The 19,382-nt window shown below is 45.4% G+C and overlaps 1 protein-coding gene across 7 annotated transcripts in view; it reads left to right on the forward strand.

Annotated features, from left to right (window-relative positions):
- Specc1 (sperm antigen with calponin homology and coiled-coil domains 1) overlaps positions 1 to 19,382 on the forward strand; it is a 264,901-nt gene that overhangs the window by 37,008 nt on the left and 208,511 nt on the right. For 4 of the 7 annotated variants that reach the window (XR_003838125.1, XM_029483986.1, XM_029483990.1 and 1 more), the window contains exon 1: positions 16,035 to 16,110. The exons of 2 other annotated variants lie outside the window; for them this stretch is intronic. Coding sequence is in view for 3 of the 5 variants with exons in the window: in XM_029483986.1 (XP_029339846.1) it covers positions 16,056 to 16,110 (55 nt within the window). In the remaining 2 variants the exon portion in view is untranslated. Of the gene's footprint in view, positions 1 to 15,070; positions 15,149 to 16,034; positions 16,111 to 19,382 lie in introns of those variants that run through there. One more of the 7 variants, XM_029483988.1, reaches the window with a different exon arrangement.

Below are 19,382 nucleotides of genomic sequence, written 5' to 3' on the forward strand. Positions count from 1 at the left end.
CTTTGTAGACCAGGCTGGCCTGGAACTCAGAAATCCGCCTGCCTCTGCCTCCCGAGTGCTGGGATTAAAGGCGTGCGCCACCACGCCCGGCTAACTAAATAAATCTTAAAAAAAAAAAAAGAAAAAAGAAATCTGAGCTTCCACAGTGGCTGTTTCTCACTGGAGAGCCTGAGAGCCTGGTAAAGACTCAGTCCATGGACCTGGGTACCTCAGCAGTCCCAGTTGGCAGCTGAAATCCTGTAGGGCCTCCGGAGAGCCACTGGTCCTTGGCCAACAGTGCAAGCCTGATTCTTCTATCACTGAAGGAATCAGCCAGTGTCGAGAGAGCAAAAGACACTCATCTTCCTCTTTGACTTTTTAAAAAAAAGACTTATTTATTAACTTTATGTCAGTGCTCTATCTGTATGTAAACCTGCATGCCAAAAGAAGGATTCAGGTCACATAGATGATTGTGAGCCACCATGTGGCTGCTGGGAATTGAACTCAGGACCTCTGTAAGAGCAGCCAGTGTTCTTAACCACTGAGCCTTCTCTCCAACACTCTTTGGCTCTTCTTTATCTGGGCTGGCTGCTACCAGAAGCTACCCACCTATACTTGGGTGAGCCTCCCCACACTAATGAAAAGGACAAGTCTGTAGTTGAGGATCTCTACTCATATGATTCCAATTCTTAGCAAGTTGACATTAAGATCAGCTGTCACAGCTGGGACCAAGGTCTCCCAGGGGCATTAATACATGCCGTGCATGTAAGCTTAGATCAATCCTCCAGCTCCAGATGAGGCTCTTGAATACAACATCATGGAAAACCCTGAACTTGACCCAGTCAGCAAGGCCTCTGCTGGAATTCTGATCCACAGAAACTATGGGATAATGTACATTTTGTTTTCAGCTGTCAGAAGTTGAGAGAGATTTGTTACACAGCAATAAGTAACCATTGCAGATGACTGACAAGCCTGTTTTTCCAGTCCAGTGAATTCCACTGATACCAGTCAACTCATTGCTGTGCAACATCCAACCTGTGGTCAGGTGCTGCTGCTTCCAGTCGGACCTGTTGATTTAGCCTGAATGTATCTTTAATGAATCAATGTACCTTTAATGAATCACGGTGTCTCACCAAAACCTTGGGTTTGAGGCTCGTGAGGGCCATGGGCTTTTCCATGGGATTACCCATCCTTTCTGACCAGGGCCTCCTGATTCTCTGGATGAGGCTTCTGCTCCCCTCCTACTCCCCACCCTAGAGACCCATGTGGCGGGAGCTGTGCCAGCTTGGCTTGCCAAGTCTCTGGTCTTCTTCTAGGCTCATCTGTTGTCCCAACATTATCTTCCAATTTCTAAGGCCCCTCTCCTCTTTCTCTCTTTAGAATAGAGTTTTCTTTTTCCTCATTCTGACTCTCCTTCACCAGGTCACCAGGAGGCAGTTTTTAAGCTGCCCTCTTAGCTGGAAGCCCCAATTTCTCAGTATTTACCATCCTACTACAAAACCAGAAACAAATACAGCCAAGAAATAAGAGTGAAGAAAAATGTATTGCCTGTCGTGGCAAGGGAGAACATGGGAGTTATTTTCAAAGCGATGCTCTTGAACAAAGGAAGCGTGGAGATTTTCCTGAAGAACTGACACATGTTCATATAGGAAAGCACTCTAGGGGCAGGAACATGCCTTTGCATGCTCAGTGTAAGAGATACATGATTGCAGGCTCATTTTAAGGTCATATTTCAAGAACGTAAGATGGCAGACACACACTTCAGTCAGTGTTATGTTTGAAAGGTTAAAATGGTGGAAAAGAGCACTTCTGGGCATGCTCAGCTTGTGCCATGGAGGTGACAGAGGAGTGCCTCTGATCATGCTCCCTTTTTCTCCAAGAGGTTTCGGGTGAAACAAAAGGAAAGGACATTTTGAATGTGTGTTAGTGTAGGAGTTTTCTCCTACAGGTGCCTCATTTCTGGGCTTCCAGTACTTTGGTGTATCACTTGGATATACAACATTGAAACTTGTTAGTTGGACACAGAACTGATAGAATGTGCGTGTGTGTGTGTGTGTATGTATGTGTGTGTGTGTTCATGGATCTGTTAGGATGACTTACAGGATGTGGTCTAGATAATCTGAAAATGGTTGTCTCACACTGGAGAGGCTGAGACTCTGGTAGTTGCTCAGTCCATGACGCTGGATATCTCAGCAGAACCAACCTTCCACTGAATGGGTGGAGGATCTTGGAGAACTGTTGGTCTTCAGTCTACCTTGGAGTCCTGAGGAAGCTGGTTCTAACAGCAGCTTCAAGAGAGATGAACTCACCAGTGAGAGTGAGGGCAGGCAAGCCAAAAGCAGTTTCCTTCTACCAAGTCCTGTTATCTGGGCCCCATCAGAAGGTGCCAACCACATTTAGGGTGGGTCTTCCTGCTTCAGATAATCCGGTCAAGACAATGTCTCACAGGAGTGCCCAGTGCTTTGTATGTTCGTCGATTCTAGGCACAGTCAAATTGACAACCAATATTAGCTATTACAGCTTTTCTGGTATACATTTGAGTTCTAGTCAGTATATGCTTACACATGCTAAGAATTGTATTTTAATTCCTCTCAATGTGACTTTATACATCATCAAACCACATTGTAGTCTCTCTGAACTGATGTACTACTGCAAAATTAAGAATTGGAAAAAATGAATTTTAACAAACATGAGCACAAACTAATATGTAAATGCTAGTGAACAAATATTATGACCACATCATTTAACTCTGCTATAGACAAGAGACCAGTATCTGTAGTGTGGCCTTAAATAGACAAAGAATGTGTGAATAAGTTTGTTTCTTTTGAACATCATACCACTTATTATTTATTCATATTTTAATGATTAAGACAGAGTCTCAGTATATATTGTATTAGTTACTTTTCTGTTGCTTTGATAAAACACCACAACCAAAGGAACTTACAGAAGGAAGGCTTTATTTAGTTTATGGTTCCAGAGGGATACGAGTCCACCTTAGCAGGGAAGTAAGCAGCAGGCAGGCTGGCTGGAGCAGCAGCGGGAGAGCTCACATCTTCGCCACAAACAGGAAGCAGAGATGTGGTATTTCTGGGATATGTCACTTCAGGGATGTTTGGTCTCTGGGGTCCAGCACTTGGGATTATAGCTTCTGAGTTTGTGCTTCCTCCACACAGGCTGTCGATGCAGGTTGGGTAACTCTTATCACTGTGTCCTTTGGGATTCTTGGATCTACTGCTGTCTGGTAGTGGACAGCCTAGTTAATCATTGCTCAGGACTCCTCACCAACAAGGCCTGTGAGGACTGGCTTTTGTTTTTTTAATTGTGTGTGAGTATGTGTGTGTGTGTGTGTATGTGTGTGTCTGTCTGTGTGTGTCTCTATGTGTCTCTGTGTGTGTGTGTCTGTGTATATGTCTGTGTGTGTCTGTGTCTGTCCGTGTGTGTGTCTGTGTGTGTCTGTGTGTGTGTCTGTGTGTATGTATGTGTCTGTGTGTGTCTGTGTGTGTATGTGTGTGTGTATGTGTCTGTGTGTGTCTGTGTGTGTGTGTGTGTCTGTGTGTGTGACTGTGTATGTGTCTGTGTGTGTGTCTGTGTGTGTGTGTCTGTATGTATGTGTCTGTGTGTGTCTGTGTGTGATACTGTGTATGTGTCTGTGTGTGTGTGTCTGTGTGTGTGTCTGTGTGTGTGACTGTGTATGTGTGTCTGTGTGTGTGACTGTGTATGTGTGTCTGTGTGTGTGTCTGTGTATGTGTCTGTGTATGTATGTGTGTGTGTATGTGTCTGTGTGTGTGTGTCTGTGTGTGTGACTGTGTATGTGTCTGTGTGTGTGTGTGTCTGTGTGTGTGTGTCTGTATGTATGTGTCTGTGTGTGTCTGTTTGTGTGACTGTGTATGTGCCTGTGTGTCTGTGTGTGTGTGTCTGTATGTATGTGTCTGTGTGTGTGACTGTGTATGTGTGTGTGTGTGTCTGTGTGTGTGTGTTTGTATGTATGTGTCTGTGTGTGTCTGTGTGTGTGACTGTGTATGTGTCTGTGTGTGTGTGACTGTGTATGTGTCTCTGTGTGTATGTGTCTGTGTGTGTGTGTGTCTGTATGTGTCTGTCTCTGTGTGTGACTGTGTATGTGTCTCTGTGTGTGTGTGTCTGTATGTGTGTATGACTGTGTATGTGTCTGTGTGTGTCTGTGTGTGTGTGTGAGACTGTGTATGTGTCTGTGTGTGTCTGTGTGTGTCTGTCTCTGTGTGTGACTGTGTATGTGTGTCTGTGTGTGTGTGTCTGTATGTGTGTATGACTGTGTATGTGTCTGTGTGTGTGTCTGTGTGTGTGTGTCTGTGTGTGTGTGTGTCTGTGTATGTGTCTGTGTGTGTCTCTGTGTGTGTGTGTCTGTGTGTGTCTGTGTGGGGTAAATTCAGGTAGCCATGGAAGCTGGAGGCATTGGATCCCTTTGGAGCTGGTGCCAGGAGGCAGTTGTAAGCCTGCTGATGTGGGTCCTCCAGAGAGGAGCCGTCTGTGCTCTTAACTGATCTGTCTCTTCAGCACCAGGACTTTTTTTTCCCCTAGGATACTTTTGGAAGTTGTAATGGCTACTCCTGGTTGCCAACTTGACTATATCTGGAATGAACTACATTCCAGAATTGGAGGGCTCACCTGTGATCCAGACCTAGAGGCTGGAAGACACAAGTTTCTCACCTGGATCTTGGCTTAGAAAACTTGAGCTATAGTGGCTATGAAAAGCTTAGGCCCAGGCAAGGTAGTACACACCTTTAATCTCAGGAGACTAAGGCAAGGAGATCTCTGAGTTCAAAGTCATCCTGGGACAAAAGAAGTCCCAGACCCAGGTGTGGTGGTTCACCCCTTTATTCTGGGCCACACCTTCTGCTGGAGACCTACATAAGGGCATTGGAAGAAGGAAGATTCTCTCTTCTTTGCCGTTTGCATTTACTTGCCAGCACATCTCTTGGAATCTACTTCTACAGAAGACCAGCTGAAACAACTAGGCTCATAGGACTGAGCAACTACTAGATCCTTGTGTTTCCAGCTGACCGTTGTTGGGGACTTGGACTCTAGACTAACTCATCATAATAAATTCCCTCAGTATAGAGAGACATTCCATATGTTCTGTGACTCTAGAGAGCCCTGACTAATACAGAGGTTTTTTCTATTACTGATCATACAATACTTTCTAGTATGTAAATCACTGATTTTGGTCTTATTTTTCTTTCATTTGTTCCACAAACCCTGAGTAGCTTGCCAGGTGCTGTGCACTGTGCAGCAGGAGTTTTGCCCTCGGGCTGACACAGTATGGCTTCTGTGCTCCCTTGATTATGTTTCTATCCTTCCTGTTTCTCATCCTGACTGTGTTCCAGACCCACAGACTATTTTCAGTCTGTGTCCTCATTTTGGATTTTGCTCTCCAGTGTGAAGACAGTAACAACTGTGGTATCCATCCTTTCCATGAGAGTTTAAAAGTTCTATTTTGTTTTATCTTCTTCAGTTTCAACACACAACAACACATTTTCTAAAATTCAAAAATACGGGCTGGGGATATGACTCCATGGTTAAGAGTGCTCTTTCAGAGGGTACAGGTTCAATCCCCAGAACCTACAGACTGTCTCACAACCATCCTTAGCTCCAGCTCCGGGGAATCCAGCAGCCTTTCTGGGCATGGTGCACAGGCAAAGTACCTGTGTGTGTGTGTGTGTGTGTGTGTGTGTGTATAAAATTAATATGAATACATCTTTAAAATAAGTAAATAGTAATTTTTTTAAAAATCAAATATAGAAACACTGCAATATAAAACATCTCCTTTACCACTTTCACTCTGCTGACCTGCAAGGGCAGAACAGCTCATCAAAGTGCATCTCTCTTCTCTCTCTCTCTCTCTCTCTCTCTCTCTCTCTCTCTCTCTCTCTCTGTNTCTCTCTTCTCTCTCTCTCTCTCTCTCTCTCTCTCTCTCTCTCTCTCTCTCTCTGTGTGTGTGTGTGTGTGTGTGTGTGTGTGTGTATCTCGGCAGGATCTTACTTTGAATATCAAGTTGGACTGGAGTTCTGTACACAGCCAAAGATGGCTCAAACTCATAGGGATCCTCATGCCTCAGCCTCCTCAGCCTCACTCAGCCTCACTCAGCCTCACTCATCCTTCCTCAGCCTCCTTAGCCTCCTCAGCCTCACTCAGCCTCCTCAGCCTCACTCAGCCTCACTCAGCCTCCTAAGTATTAGGTTTATAGGTGTGCTTGGCTTATTTTCCATTTTGGTAAAAGTGATGTTTTTATTGGCTAACCATGGTTCTGTATGCTTGGTGGTCATTTGTGTGTGTGTGTGTGTGTGTGTGTGTGTGTGTGTGTGTATCCTTTGCATTTTTTCTGTTGGACTCTTTGTCTCTTCTTGAGATAATTTTGGTCATCTGTGTTTTCATAGAAAATGATCAGTTTTGCTTGGTTTAAAGCCCATGTATATAATTATGCCCTCTTGCTTCTTTCTAATTTTGTTTTTTTTTTCTTCCTTGATTAGATTTTCAAGAGGTAATCTCTTGTTAATCCTTTTGAAGCACCCTGTACTTCTGTTAATCTCCAAGGCTGATTTTAGAATCTCATTCTGTTTTCTTAAGTACTGCCAGCATCCAGAAAGTCTCCATTCCTTCTGTGGTTTCTGAAGTCCCTTTCTGCACAACTGTCACAGTCTGAGAGAGACAGTGTTAAGTCATCCCCTGTTCTCCTTCCACCCCTCCCACCCACCTCTACAAACACATCTGTAATCCCAGCACTCAAGAGGCTGAGAGAGGGGGTTCATAAGTGGGAGATAGCAAACCGACTGACTGACAAGCCGGGGCAGATCAGAATCAACCAAGACACTGACTGACAAGCCCGGGCAGATCAGAATCAACCAAGACACAAGGTATCAGGAGCCAGAGAAACTAAGTTGAAACTGTTGCCTTTACTGATGGCGAGGCTGGTTTTGAAAGTAGTGACAACAATCAGATGGACTTTCCTCTGAGATGAGATAAGAGGACCTTGAGGAAAGTTGGTCTTTCATTTCTGTTTGGGGGCCCAAATAAAAATAGATTAAACAAATAAAAATAAGTTGGTGATCCCAGGCTGGTGGGTGACAGTCAAGGACATGTTGGTGGAAGGACATGATCTTGGCGTGGGAGTTTTCAGAGAAGTAGGTATGTGGGACCAGCAAGAGAGGAAAAGAACCAGGAAAGAGGGAGGGGCCAGAGGTTTCAACTCCCTGTGAGCCAATGAGCCAGGCTCAGGGTGAATATGGTAATAGGCTTGGTAAGAAGAACAACAGGAGAGCATCATATATCCTGGATCTTATGGTCAGAAAGTGTGACGGATGGTCACATCCCCAAGTCAGACTGAGGCTGGGTCATTTTTAGTTTACATTCTCCCTAAATTAGTTCAGCATCTGTTTTAGAATCCAAAAAAGTAGCTGATCTCTTGTTCCTCGCTCATTAAACAAACTCTAATCTACGTAGCCTGGGATGGAAGCTCAGCGTAGCTGGCAGGTATGGAAGGCCAGGAGCGGAGGGAGGGTGGTCCTGCTGGGTGGGAGGACAGAGGAGGGTCTGTCGTTGGAGACAAACACACCTCACCCCATGCAACCTTTGAAGGTTGTGCTCCTGATCTCAGTGAGCGAGTTCACCTGGCGATACAGCACTGCTTTTATAAAAACGCAAACCTTGCAACACACCGTGACTTGTCAGTAGGCCTGCTTCTTGCTCCTAGTCATGTACTTACAGAGCGAGCTTTGCTGCATAATGAACCTTGTCTCCTGGCTCTTACGATGTCGGCCTCTCCAGCCATCCCTTGCCCAGTGTGGTGTCTCCCTCTGTAATTAGTTCTCTCTATGTCATTTTGTACCATGAAATGTGATGCTTTAGAGGGAAATTAAAGTGATCTGAGGAGATGCTTTGGTTCACAGAGAAGTCAAGGGACTCTGAGCAGGACCAAGTGTTTGTAGACAGACAGACCTTATGGATCTCACAAAGGACAGCATTGTATAACTGGATCTTGAAATGTCACCTACAGTGTTTTGTGTTAAAGGCTCCAAGACCAACAGATAGGAAAGGGGGACCCAGATGCAGGACCCATTGGAAAGTCTCCTAGTCATTGGGCATTGCCTTAGAGAAAGGCAATGGAGCCTCTGGCTCCTTCTCTTCCTCCACTGCGTCCTGGCTATGAGGGAGTAGTAGTACTCCACCATGCCTCACTGGCTGGTCACAGGCTGGGAAGCCATGGTCCCACTGAGTGTGGGCTGAGTCCTCCAAAGATAAACCTTTCTCTCCTTTAAGCTGATTATCCCAGGTATTTTGTTATGGTGAATGAATGTCATTCTACACTCTGACAATGTTCAGAGTTTGTTTAGTACATTAGTGTGATCATTGCTAACTGTGGCTCTCAACCTGTGGGTTGTGACCCCTTTCACAGGAGTCACACATCAGGTGTCCTGCACAGCAACTATTTACATTATGATTCCTAACAGTAGCAGAGAATTACTGTTACAAAGTAGCCATGAAATAATTTTATGGTTGGCGTCACCAAAACATGAAGAAGTGTCTCATGTGAAGAAAGTTGAGAACCACAATTTAACCCACCGTCTGTTAATAGACACTGGATCCATTTCTGGCTAGATGAAACCTAGGAAACTGAAGATTTTATCACCCTCCCCAACCCCAAGTGTGCCCTGCCATTCTGTACCATCAGATTCTTCTCAGTCCCTCTCTGCTGTCACACAGAAGTCCCCAGGACACTTCTTCTGAGTCTTTGTAAAATTAGTCCAACATCTGTTTGACACTCATGCAGAATCACTTTCATTCCCTGACTTCGTCCGAGTTATTTTTAGGGTTGATAAATTTATTTTCCAGCAGCAAAACAGAATATTTTTTAAGGTTTGGTTTGGGCGAGGATCTAGGAAATTCTTGTTCTTTGGAGACTGGGTAGGTTTCTCACTGAGACATGAACTTAGCCCGGGCAGCTGTTGCTGCAGCTGCAGGGCACTGGCCTGGGCTCGGCCTCCTGGGCGAACTCCAGCATTCATGCTTACAGATGCCTGAAGTGAAAACTTAAGGGTTCTTTGGAGAGTCAGTTGTGTTGGATGGTGTTTTGCTGGGGCAAACACACGAAGGAGCGTTTTCCTGAAGTGGACACAGGTGAAAAACTAAGGCAGACTTATGAAGGAATGTTTAGCTGAAGCAGACATAGGAGAGAGGATGTTCTGCTAAAGCAAGCACGTGAAAGGACACGTGATGAAGGATTCTTTGCTAACAACACACATGTATTGGTTTACCTTACATTTCGTAGTTGAGCTGCATTTGTCAGGACTCCATAGAGAGAAACCCACCAAAGTCTTCTGGTGGTGTGCTGCAGTTTCTTGCTGCTTCGGTGGACTCAGGCTGATTGGCAGAGTGATGTCAGCTGAGGCAGGACCCGTGGGGGACATACGATGTTTGGAGGGTATAAATAAAACAGTGACAGAGGTGGAGCTAGACTTGCTTATAGAGCTAGCTGTGCAACACTTGTGGGTCTGGAGTCTTTGCTGATCTTCGCTTCCCCGAGAGAGGCACTTCCCCTGGCATTCCTCCTGGTCCCTCCTGCTGACTAGAGCCAAGGCTGAGGCCCGGCTGTCTCTGCTAGGTAGTGCCACCACTGCTGATTCCTGTTTGCTATGCCGACTCTAGCAAACTGGACTGCTGGTGTATCCATGAAGTGTTGGCGAGTGAATTGAGCAGCTGCTGCTGACCTGTGAACTGAATTGCTGATTTCCAGACAACACAGATGGGAGTTTCTCCAAAAAAACCTTTCTAAACAGGTCACCCGCCCTCCCCCCCCCACTCTTTTCTTTCCCACTACCTCTGGTGGGTGGTGGGCTAAAAGGGAGGTGAAAGTGTTTAATAACCATCATTGAAAGTAAGATTTGAAAAATTAAAGTTACAGATGCCTCCAAGTGGTATGGTTGTCAGTCTCCTCAGAAATCGACCACTGCTACAGTTAAGAAAGCCTTTCTTGAGCTTGCTTTCTGCAGTGTAAGAAGCTATGGGGTTATACAAACAGCATCTGATGCTGGCGGGGTACATGGGCAACATCATCTCAGTAGCACAGTTTTTACTGCTGTACAGTGCTAGTCCTCCCGAGCCCTTTCATCTTAGCAAGTGGCCAAAAGTCTAACTGTTGATAAAAGGAACAGATAAAAACATTACTATTCACTGTTGACCACCATATTATTACAAATGCAAATGGCCATGAATACTGCCTTTCTTGAGGAAGTCTTTGACAAAAGAAGCAATGTCTGCCATTTATAAATTTTCTTGTTCTAAAGTAGTCGTTGGGCATGCTGGTGCACACTTTAATCTCAGCACTCCGGAGGCAGAGGCAGGCGGATCTCTGTGAGTTTGAGGCCAGCCTGGTCCACAGAGTGAGTTCCAGGACAGCCAGGGCTACACAGAGAAACCCTGTCTCAAAATAAACCACACTGGGACATTTATGTTTTATAGATAAAAATTAAGTAAATAAACGTTACTCCACAAAATTGTCAAATATTTACTGTACTGTAGAAAAATTTAAAAAGCCTAAAGAAAGTCCTTCTGTCACTGCACTAGTCAGTAAGAGCCTTCTTTCTCTCTTTCTTTCTTCTTCCCTCCCTCCTTCTCCTGCCCCTTTTCTTTCTTGTTTATTTACTTTTGCTCTCTTCAGACCCACCAGAAGAGGGCATCAAATCCCATTACCATGAGCAACCATGTGGTTGCTGGGAATTGAACTCAGGACCTCTGGAAGAACAGTCAGTGCTCTTAACCACTGAGCCCTGTCTCCAGCCCCGTTTGTTTATTTTTTGAGATAGGATCTCTCTGTGTAGCCCTGGCTATCCTGGAATTCAATTTGTTCACCATGCTGGCCTGCCTTTGCCTCCCAAGTGCTGGGATTAAAACTGTGTGATACCACCGACCAGCTGAGAATTATTCTTAGTAAGTATAAATGTGGGCTCTTACCATTTATGATCTGCATTTTCCAAAAATATTACTCATTGCTCAATATCACAGATTATTTCCAATATTACTTTTAAAAAATTTATTTATTTATTATATGTAAGTACACTGTAGCTGTCTTCAGACACGCCAGAAGAGGGAGCCAGATCTCGTTAAGGGTGGTTGTGAGCCACCATGTGGTTGCTAGGATTTGAACTCAGGACCTTTGGAAGAGCAGTCGGTGCTCTTAACTGCTGAGCCATCTTACCAGCCCCAATATTATTTTTTAAATTAAGATAGAATTCACTTGCCAAGTAATTCAGACCTTAAAAATCTCCCGTTTTCTTTGTTAGAGGAAGATTCCTGAATGATGTCCCATGATGCAGTGGAGAGCAGGTCTGTTCAGGAGCTGCACACTGTCAACATAGGCTTTAGTGAAACTCTGCTGGTGATTGGACAGTTCCTATTCTGTGTTCTGTATGGCAATTTACCACTGCAACTGTAACTCCAGGACTGGGGGAATCTGTCGCCCTCTTCTGGTCTCTGTGGGTACTACACACATGATGAAGAGACAACACTTGTGACAAAACACCTATGCACATATTAAAGTAAAATACATATGTATTCTTAAAGTTGATTATTCAGAGTATAGCCGAGGATCCTGTCTTCAGGGACATCCAAAGCAATTGTCTGCAACCCTTATGTGCCTGCTAAGCTCTCTGCACAGCTGCATTGCTGTGTGAGCTGCCTCTCCATCCATGGAAGGTGGTCAGACACCAAGGAGGACTGAACTCCTGACCCAGGTTTAGACCTACCCTTGACTTCCACCCGAGAGCTGATAACTGGATTTTTTTTCCAATAAAAAACCCATAACTGGATTTTTTTTGAAACAAGATCTCTTTGTGTAGCCCTGGCTCTCCAGGTATTTAATACATAGACCAGGCTGGCCTGGACCTCATATAGATCCTCCTGTCTCCTAACACATAGGATGCCTGTCCTTAAACCTTACCTTTTCAAGTTGAATTAAAAAAAAAAAAACATTTATTTTATGTGAGTATGTGTATGTGTGCCAGCACACACACACCTGAGAATAACCTTCGGGAATTGGTTCTCCCCTTCCACCAGGAGGCTCTGGGAAACTCAGGCTGTCAGGCAAGCCTGTGTGACCCTGGATGCTGAACCCATCTTGCTGGCCCATCCTGTCAGGATTTTCAGTGGCACTTTGCAGTTAGCAGTGATCACATCTTATTTATTTGTAAGCACTTTAGTGTTTTTAATGTACATATGTGAATTACAAGCCCGAGCCACCACACCTGGCGTTTGTACGGTGGCTCAGGGGATCAGACAGACTCGGGTGCTTTCCCGGCAAGCACTTTAGCACAGATCTGTCACTGAAATGAATTGTTTCCTGGGCGTATCAGGAGTTCCCACCGCAGTGGTGTAGACACACAGCTGATGCTGTGCCTCACTCTTGTTTGCTGTGATCTCACTGGGGCCTTTGGGCTGTAGGTGTCCCCATTTATCTCATGTCCATAGATGGTGTATGGGGCCCTCTCTTTTCTTCCCCTGCCTGCATTCCCGACTAAAACCTTGAGTGCATTGTTGACATAGAGAGGACAGAGAAATCTGGTCTTGTTTCTGGTCTCGAGAGAAGGGTTTCCGATGTTGGTCGTGGGCGTTTTGTAGTTACCCTTTGCCATGTGGAGGAAATTTCCTTTTATTCCTAGTGGTTGGATTTTATTTTATTTTTTTAATCATAAAAATTTGGGTTTCTTAAAAGTGTTTTTTCAATATTTGTTGAAATGGTTGTGTGGGTTTTCTCTTTTAGTCTTTTAGTTTGAACTATGTTGTCACTGTTAATCAGAATTATGTCTGATTCTCATTTGTGACAATCGGTCTAAAATTCCTGCTATGAATCTCCTTTGGTCACGGCATAGCATCATTTGTATACACTGCAAGATTTCATTTGCTCTTGGTCTGTTTGGGCGTCTGTCTTGCTGTTTGGATTGCTTTTAGGCACTAAGGATTGGACTCAGAGCCTTGTGAATGCCAGGGAAATTCTCTACCACCGAGCTGTGTCCCCAGCCACTGGTATTTAGATCTTAAATCATCCTCAAAAGCCTCGTCTTCAGCACAGAAGGGTTGAAAGATGGGGCCTTCGGGAGTCCACTGGGCTGTGGATGCCCTGACCTTGTGGGTGGATTAATTGATTTGTGCATCTGTAACTGAAGAGGCTCCGGTGGTGGGAGATGCAGGAAGTGGAGCCTGATTGGGAAAATTAGGTCATTACCAGCACACTCTTTTCTTTTTTAAAAAAGTTACTTATTATTATTGTGATTATGATGATGGTGTGTGTGCAAGTGTGTGTGTGCTGATGAGGGTGGGGTGGAAATCAGAAGACAACGTAGCTTTGGTTCTTCCCTTTCCTGTTTGTGTGTGCGCTGGGGATCCGACTCAGGTGCCTGTCAGCGTGGACAGCAAGCACCTTTACCTCTTAGCCATCTCACTGCCTCTGGGATCTTGCTCTTGGAGGCTGCATTTTGACCCCAGCCCTTATGGTCCTCTGGTTTTCCTAGCTGCCATGAGGAGAGCCACTTGGCTCTGCCATGCGCTGTCTGCTATAGCGTAGGGCCAGAAACAATGACCTGAAGCAGCTGTGGACTGAATCTGAAGCTCTGAGCTAATGAAACCTTTCCCGTCCGTTTGACTTTGTGAGGGATTTTGTCATGATGGAAATCTGACTTAACACGTTCAGAGCAGGTAAAGACCATAGTTGTTCACATACCTTTGTATACCTAGTCATTGTTTTTGTCACGACTGTGATAAAATGCCCAATAGAGGGGGCATAACGCAGGAAGGGCTTGATTTCGCTCATCATTTGGGAGGGTCTCAGTTCCTCAGACATGGATACAGTAGGAGCTCATAGCTGCTCCTCCATATGGTAAGGAGCAGGTGTGTTGGAAAAAGCTCCAGCTGGAACCAGAATCCAGTATAACTTTCCAGGACCCACCTCCAGTGACTCCAGCCAGCTTCCATGCCCTAAAGGTTTCCCAACATCCCAAAACATCACCCCCAGCCAGGGATCATGTAGTCAGACACAGAGCTTGTGCAGGAGACCTCACGCTGAGGCGATTCCAGCGTTCCCTTATGGTTACTGAGTAGCCGGCATTGCACCAAGGGACTAGTGAACCAATGGCTGTGCGTGCATGTCTGTTTGTCTGTTTGTCCCATCTTTTATTTATGGTAGAGTCTGCCTCATTTTCCCAGGCTGTTTTCTTGGTGTTAACCATCACAGAATTTCCTGCACATTTGCTCCAAAGTGTTGCTGCCCAAAAAGGGCAGCAGCAGCAGGCACAGGAATTGCTGAGTTTATTTAGAGGCACGGGGCCACAAGCCAGATATAATGAGGGAGGAGCTGTCATTTGGGAGCTTTCTGAATTAAAAATTAGCTATCATTTGGGAGCTTTGTGAATTAAAAATTAAGTATGAGCTGGGTGGTGGTGGCGCGCACCTTTAATCCCAGCACTTGGGAGGCAGAGGCAGGTGGATTTCTGAGTTCAAGGCCAGCCTGGACTACAAAGTGAGTTCCAGGACTGCCAGGGCTATACAGAGAAACCTTGTCTCGAAAAACCAAAAAAAAAAAAATTAAGTATGGACCTATTTATTTAGGATTAAAAAAGAAATTACAATATTCCTGAAGGTGCTGTGGTTAACAGACTACTGCCTGCTTTGAAGAGCTTCCTGGTTCTTGACTTCCTGTCAACCCAGAGCTCCACAGACAGCAGCACTCACGAGGGCCCCAAGCTCGAAGCTCGAGGGCAGACCGCCTCTTTCTTTTGGTTCGCTATCTCAGGGTAATTTGTCCTTGCTCTTGTGGGTTGAGGAAGTTCCCTTTTATTCCTAGCCAGCCGACATCTTTACATTTTTAATTTTGGAGAAGTCTAAATTAAATACTTGGCACCCAGTGAGAGAGAAATTTGATTTTGCACCATGTGTATATGTGAACTTGTAAGTGGGGGGGGGGCAGGCGGGAGGGGAGAGGGAGAGGGAGAGGCACGGGGAGCAGAGCCCGCCTGCTTCCTGATCAGGCCTTGCCCAAGCGCTGGCTGAGTGTGGTTTTCCTCTCAGACAGCAACTGGCTCAGAATAGAGCAGTGGCTTTACTGACTGAGGCCGGCAGCTCCCGGGAGGGAAGAGGAGCCAAGGGCTTTGCAGTAAGTATGAAGCTGGTTCTTATTTAAGACTGGGGTGAATGATTTTAGGGGATGGCTCTGACTGGAAGAGAGGTCTTGCTGCACCCGTAGACCTGAAGGTGCTCACCCAGCAGCCGTGCCGTCTTCAGTTGTGTGGGGACTGCGGAAGCCTATACTGCTTGCCTGCTTTGGGGGCTGACCGTGCATTTGGTCCTCATATACTAACTTGGGAGGAAAACAGTCTTCTTGTGAGTCATTTTCCCCCATCGTGCAAAGTCAGAATGATTCATGCCCAAGTTACTGTATAAACTTCTGCCAAGAAGCCTTCTCCCCGGGTGCTAGTCACTAGAAATGCAGAGCCCGGTCCTTGTAAGTAAGGTGACTAGACCGGCTTGGTGCATTTTTTTGGATAAGGGTAGAAGTCTAAAGTCCTGCTGAGAAAAGCTTCCAGTTAGATGAGTTCTTGGTATGTGGAAGGTTCTGGAGTTATGAGCGTGTAGAGTTTGACCTGGCATCTAGCAAAGGAATGGATTCTGTCCCAGTGCTGCACATCTGGACCAGACTTTATTTCTGGGGTCTGGAATTAGATACTAAAGAAACCCCAGATGGCAGAATTTCAAAGTGATAACAGGACAGCGATTGTGGCTTTTCTAGGAAGCTATGTGTTCATGTTTTTTTTTCTGTGACCGTCTTCCCCGACTCTGCAGAAGGCTGTCAATTCTTTGCTGTATCTTCCGAAGGCTTCTGGATTTCTATTCTTAGTTTCCACTCTGTTTTCTGGGAATGGAGCTTGGGCTTTGATTTCCTCTTCCGGTCCATTGGAACTTTTATATTGGAATGATTTAGCTCAGTAATGCGGAGAGCTCATGGCTGTAAGTGGTGAGATGCACCTTCCCTTTCAGAACGCAAAGTCACCCTTGCGTTCCGGATGTGTTTGTGCGGCCTCTGCAGGAGTTCTCATCCAGGTGGCTCCTTTCATCCCAGTAAGTTCCAAAGTTCCATTCTCTACACTCCCGGTGATTTAGGGGTCTTTTTTAAAGAGTAACTGGTTCTGCTTCCTGGGACCTTCCCCTTGCCAAGTGAGTTACTGTCACGAGACATCTGGACAGGGACTCCTGAAGGCAGAGGGGAATGCAGAATGAGCTCTTGGCCTTCAGGTAAAACTCTGGAGTTGGAGATAAACTCTTGCACCCTTGGAAGCTCTCCTCTTTTAAAGACTCATCTCCGTTTTATTTTTCAAATGTTAAATGACAAAGGTAATATTTTAGAGCTCTCACCGTGGAACAGGCAGAGCTGCCTTGTGTGTGTGTGTGTGTGTGTGTGTGTGTGCGTGTGTGCTTTGTAAGCAGGACTCCAGCCATTCATTGCCTGCAATAGGCCCTGGGGCAGCTAGCTCCGTGGCCCTGACTTCACGAGTGAGGTGGGCACAGCTAAGTAAGGCAGCGGGCAGAAGGAGATGGTGCAGGCAGAATGGGATGGCTTGTCTTGACTTCCTGGTCCAGGGCTGTGCTATTTGGCTGTTGCTTCCCCTCCCCCACTCTTTAAAAAAGTATTTTTGCGTTTTCAAGACAAAATTTCTCTGTGTAGCCTTGGCTGTCCTGGAACTCCCCCTGTAAATGAGGTTAAATTTTTTAAACAAAACAAACAAACAAAAACAAAACCCAGGTATAGTGACTCATGCCTTTGATCCTAGAACCTCAGAATGCAGAGGCAGGTAGATTCCTGTGATTTTGGGGCTACATGTGAGACTCTGTCTCAATAATCAATCAACTAAATAAATAAATCATTGAAAAAAGCCCTAAAAATTAGGTTTCTTTGTTTCTCCTCTCTCTTCTCCCTCCCACCCTCCCTCCTTCCTCCCACCCCGCCCCCACCTTTCCATTTTCCCTCCCTCCCCCTCTCCCTTCTTTTCTTGCTTCCTTCCGTTTCTTGCATTATAACTAATACTTCAGTAACTTCCTTTGGTCAGAGGATGTTTCCCATATTTATGGGTTATATCTGTAAATTTGCCAGTGTGGGATCACTGGGTCAAAGGGCACACATGCTTTGTGTGTGTCACAGGTCCTGAACCCAGAGCCTAGCATGAAGCTTTTGCTATACCCCTAAGTTTGCTGTACCCCTGAGCTGCTCCAGGCCCGGTGGGAGCTTTTTAATGGTGCTTCTGGCTTGCTATCTACCCGCTGGGTGAGAGCTTTCTATTTTAGTTCCATCTGTTTGTCCCAATGGACATGACAAGGAGTGAGTCAGAACATCTTCATTTTCACAAGACGATGTTAAAGGTCTTGCCCCCATCCTGTTGCTGCTGGCTTTCATGGGGGTTTTAGTGGAATACATGAAATGGTTAATCTTGAATGCCAACTTGATTTGACCTGGGATGCTGAAGAGGTTCCTAAAGTGCACGGTGGCCGTTCTGTGAGGGTGTTTCCACAGATGACCAGATAACATTTCAGACGGAAGCAATGTTGACTCCACTGATAGATTCAGACTTGGGAGACTTTGATTTGTGGGAAGGTGGGAAGTGGGTCTGGGTTGGGGAAGGCAGCCCTGAGGTGTGCCTTGCTCTGGCTCCTTCCTGTCACCCTTGCTCTGGTTCCTTCGTGAGAGGAGCAGCACACCCCACCCCCAAATCTAGTCAAAGACTGAATCTGTCAAAGAAAAAGAGACCCCTGCTGCCTTAGGCTGTTTCTGTCAGGCATTTGGTCCCAGCTTGGTGTCTGTCGTGATGTCATAATGTCACGATGATGTTGCAGGCTGCTTTGCCAGCTCAAAGTTAACCTTCCAAAGGTTTTTCATGGATCTGGAAAGGTGCCAAGTGGTGAGGAGCACTTCACAGGTCCCCCTCCTGCGGGTTTCCATTCAGCCCCCAGCACGCGCTCCAGGGAGCTCACAGGAGGTTCCGGGGTATCTGCCACCTTCTTCTGACCTCTGCAGGTACCAGTATTTACCTGCCCTCCACATAATTAAAGTAACGCAAATCTTAAGATTTGAATTTGGTAGATGCTGGCTTAACCACATACAAGACCCTGGTTTTAATAAGTAAAACTCCCAAAATAAATAGTAAATAAATAAAATAAAAATGAATTATTGGAACACCATGTGGTCATTTAGTAGTTTTCCACAGTCGAAACTGTTCTGCTTTTTCTGAGCCTTCTCTTTGAAGGGATTTATTTTCTTCTAGCATTTACTCTGCTGAGTGGTGTGGAAGGTAGATTTAACCTGACATTTAAAAATAATACTGAGCTGTTTTCCCAGTATCATTTATAAGTAACCCCATGCTCTCTGATATATTTTTAAAGATTTTTAAAAATCTCTGTGTGTGTGCATGTGTGTGTGTGAATATGAGTGCAAAACCTGCAGAGGCCAGAAAAGTGTCCCTTGCAGCTGGCATCGCAGGTGGTAGTGAGCTGCCCCATTCGGTGCTGAGAGCTGAACCTGGGTGTCCTATCCAAGTGGAAGCGCTCTCTCCAGCTTCGCTTGTTGATATTTCATAATGTTCTTTGTTGTTTTTTTTGTTTTGTTTTGTTTTGTTTTTTTCTTTTCTTTTTGGAGACAGGGTTTCCCTGTATGGCCCTTGCTGTCCTGGAACTCACTTTGTAGACCAGGCTGGCCTCGAACTCAGAAATCTGCCTGACTCTGCCTCCCCAGTGCTGGGATTTCATAATGGTTTGGGATAATCTGGAATGTGTGTGTGTGTGATATTGATATGTATTTCTATCTTATTAGCACATCATGGTAATTTATTCTTTTGTAATATATAGGGAGAATGGAATGTTTAAAGTAATTATGTCAAAATAAGAAACTAGATAACTAGATAAAAAAATTCTTTTAGGCAGGAACAATTCTGGGTCAGAGTTTGTGACTGTGGGATGGCAACCCCATCCCTCCACTTGATGCCCTGCCTTTCTGCTGGAGGTGGACTCTTCGAGTTCCCTCTCCCCACTGTTGGGCATTTCATCTGAAGTCCCTCCCTTTGAGTCCTGAGAGTCTCTCACCTCCCAGGTGAGAGTGAAGAAATAAAACTATATTCTCTAATACATGTATGTGTGTGTACACATGGAGTCTACTATATGTAATGTGTAGAGAGTATGTAACATATGAATATAAGTATACCGAATACAAAAGTGTGATATAAGCCGGGCGTGGTGGCGCACGCCTTTAATCCCAGCACTCGGGAGGCAGGCGGATTTCTGAGTTCGAGGCCAGCCTGGTCTACAAAGTGAGTTCCAGGACAGCCAGAGCTACACAGAGAAACCCT

Source organism: Mus caroli, chromosome 11 (assembly GCF_900094665.2).
Source record: "Mus caroli chromosome 11, CAROLI_EIJ_v1.1, whole genome shotgun sequence".
Taxonomy (NCBI): domain Eukaryota; kingdom Metazoa; phylum Chordata; class Mammalia; order Rodentia; family Muridae; genus Mus; species Mus caroli.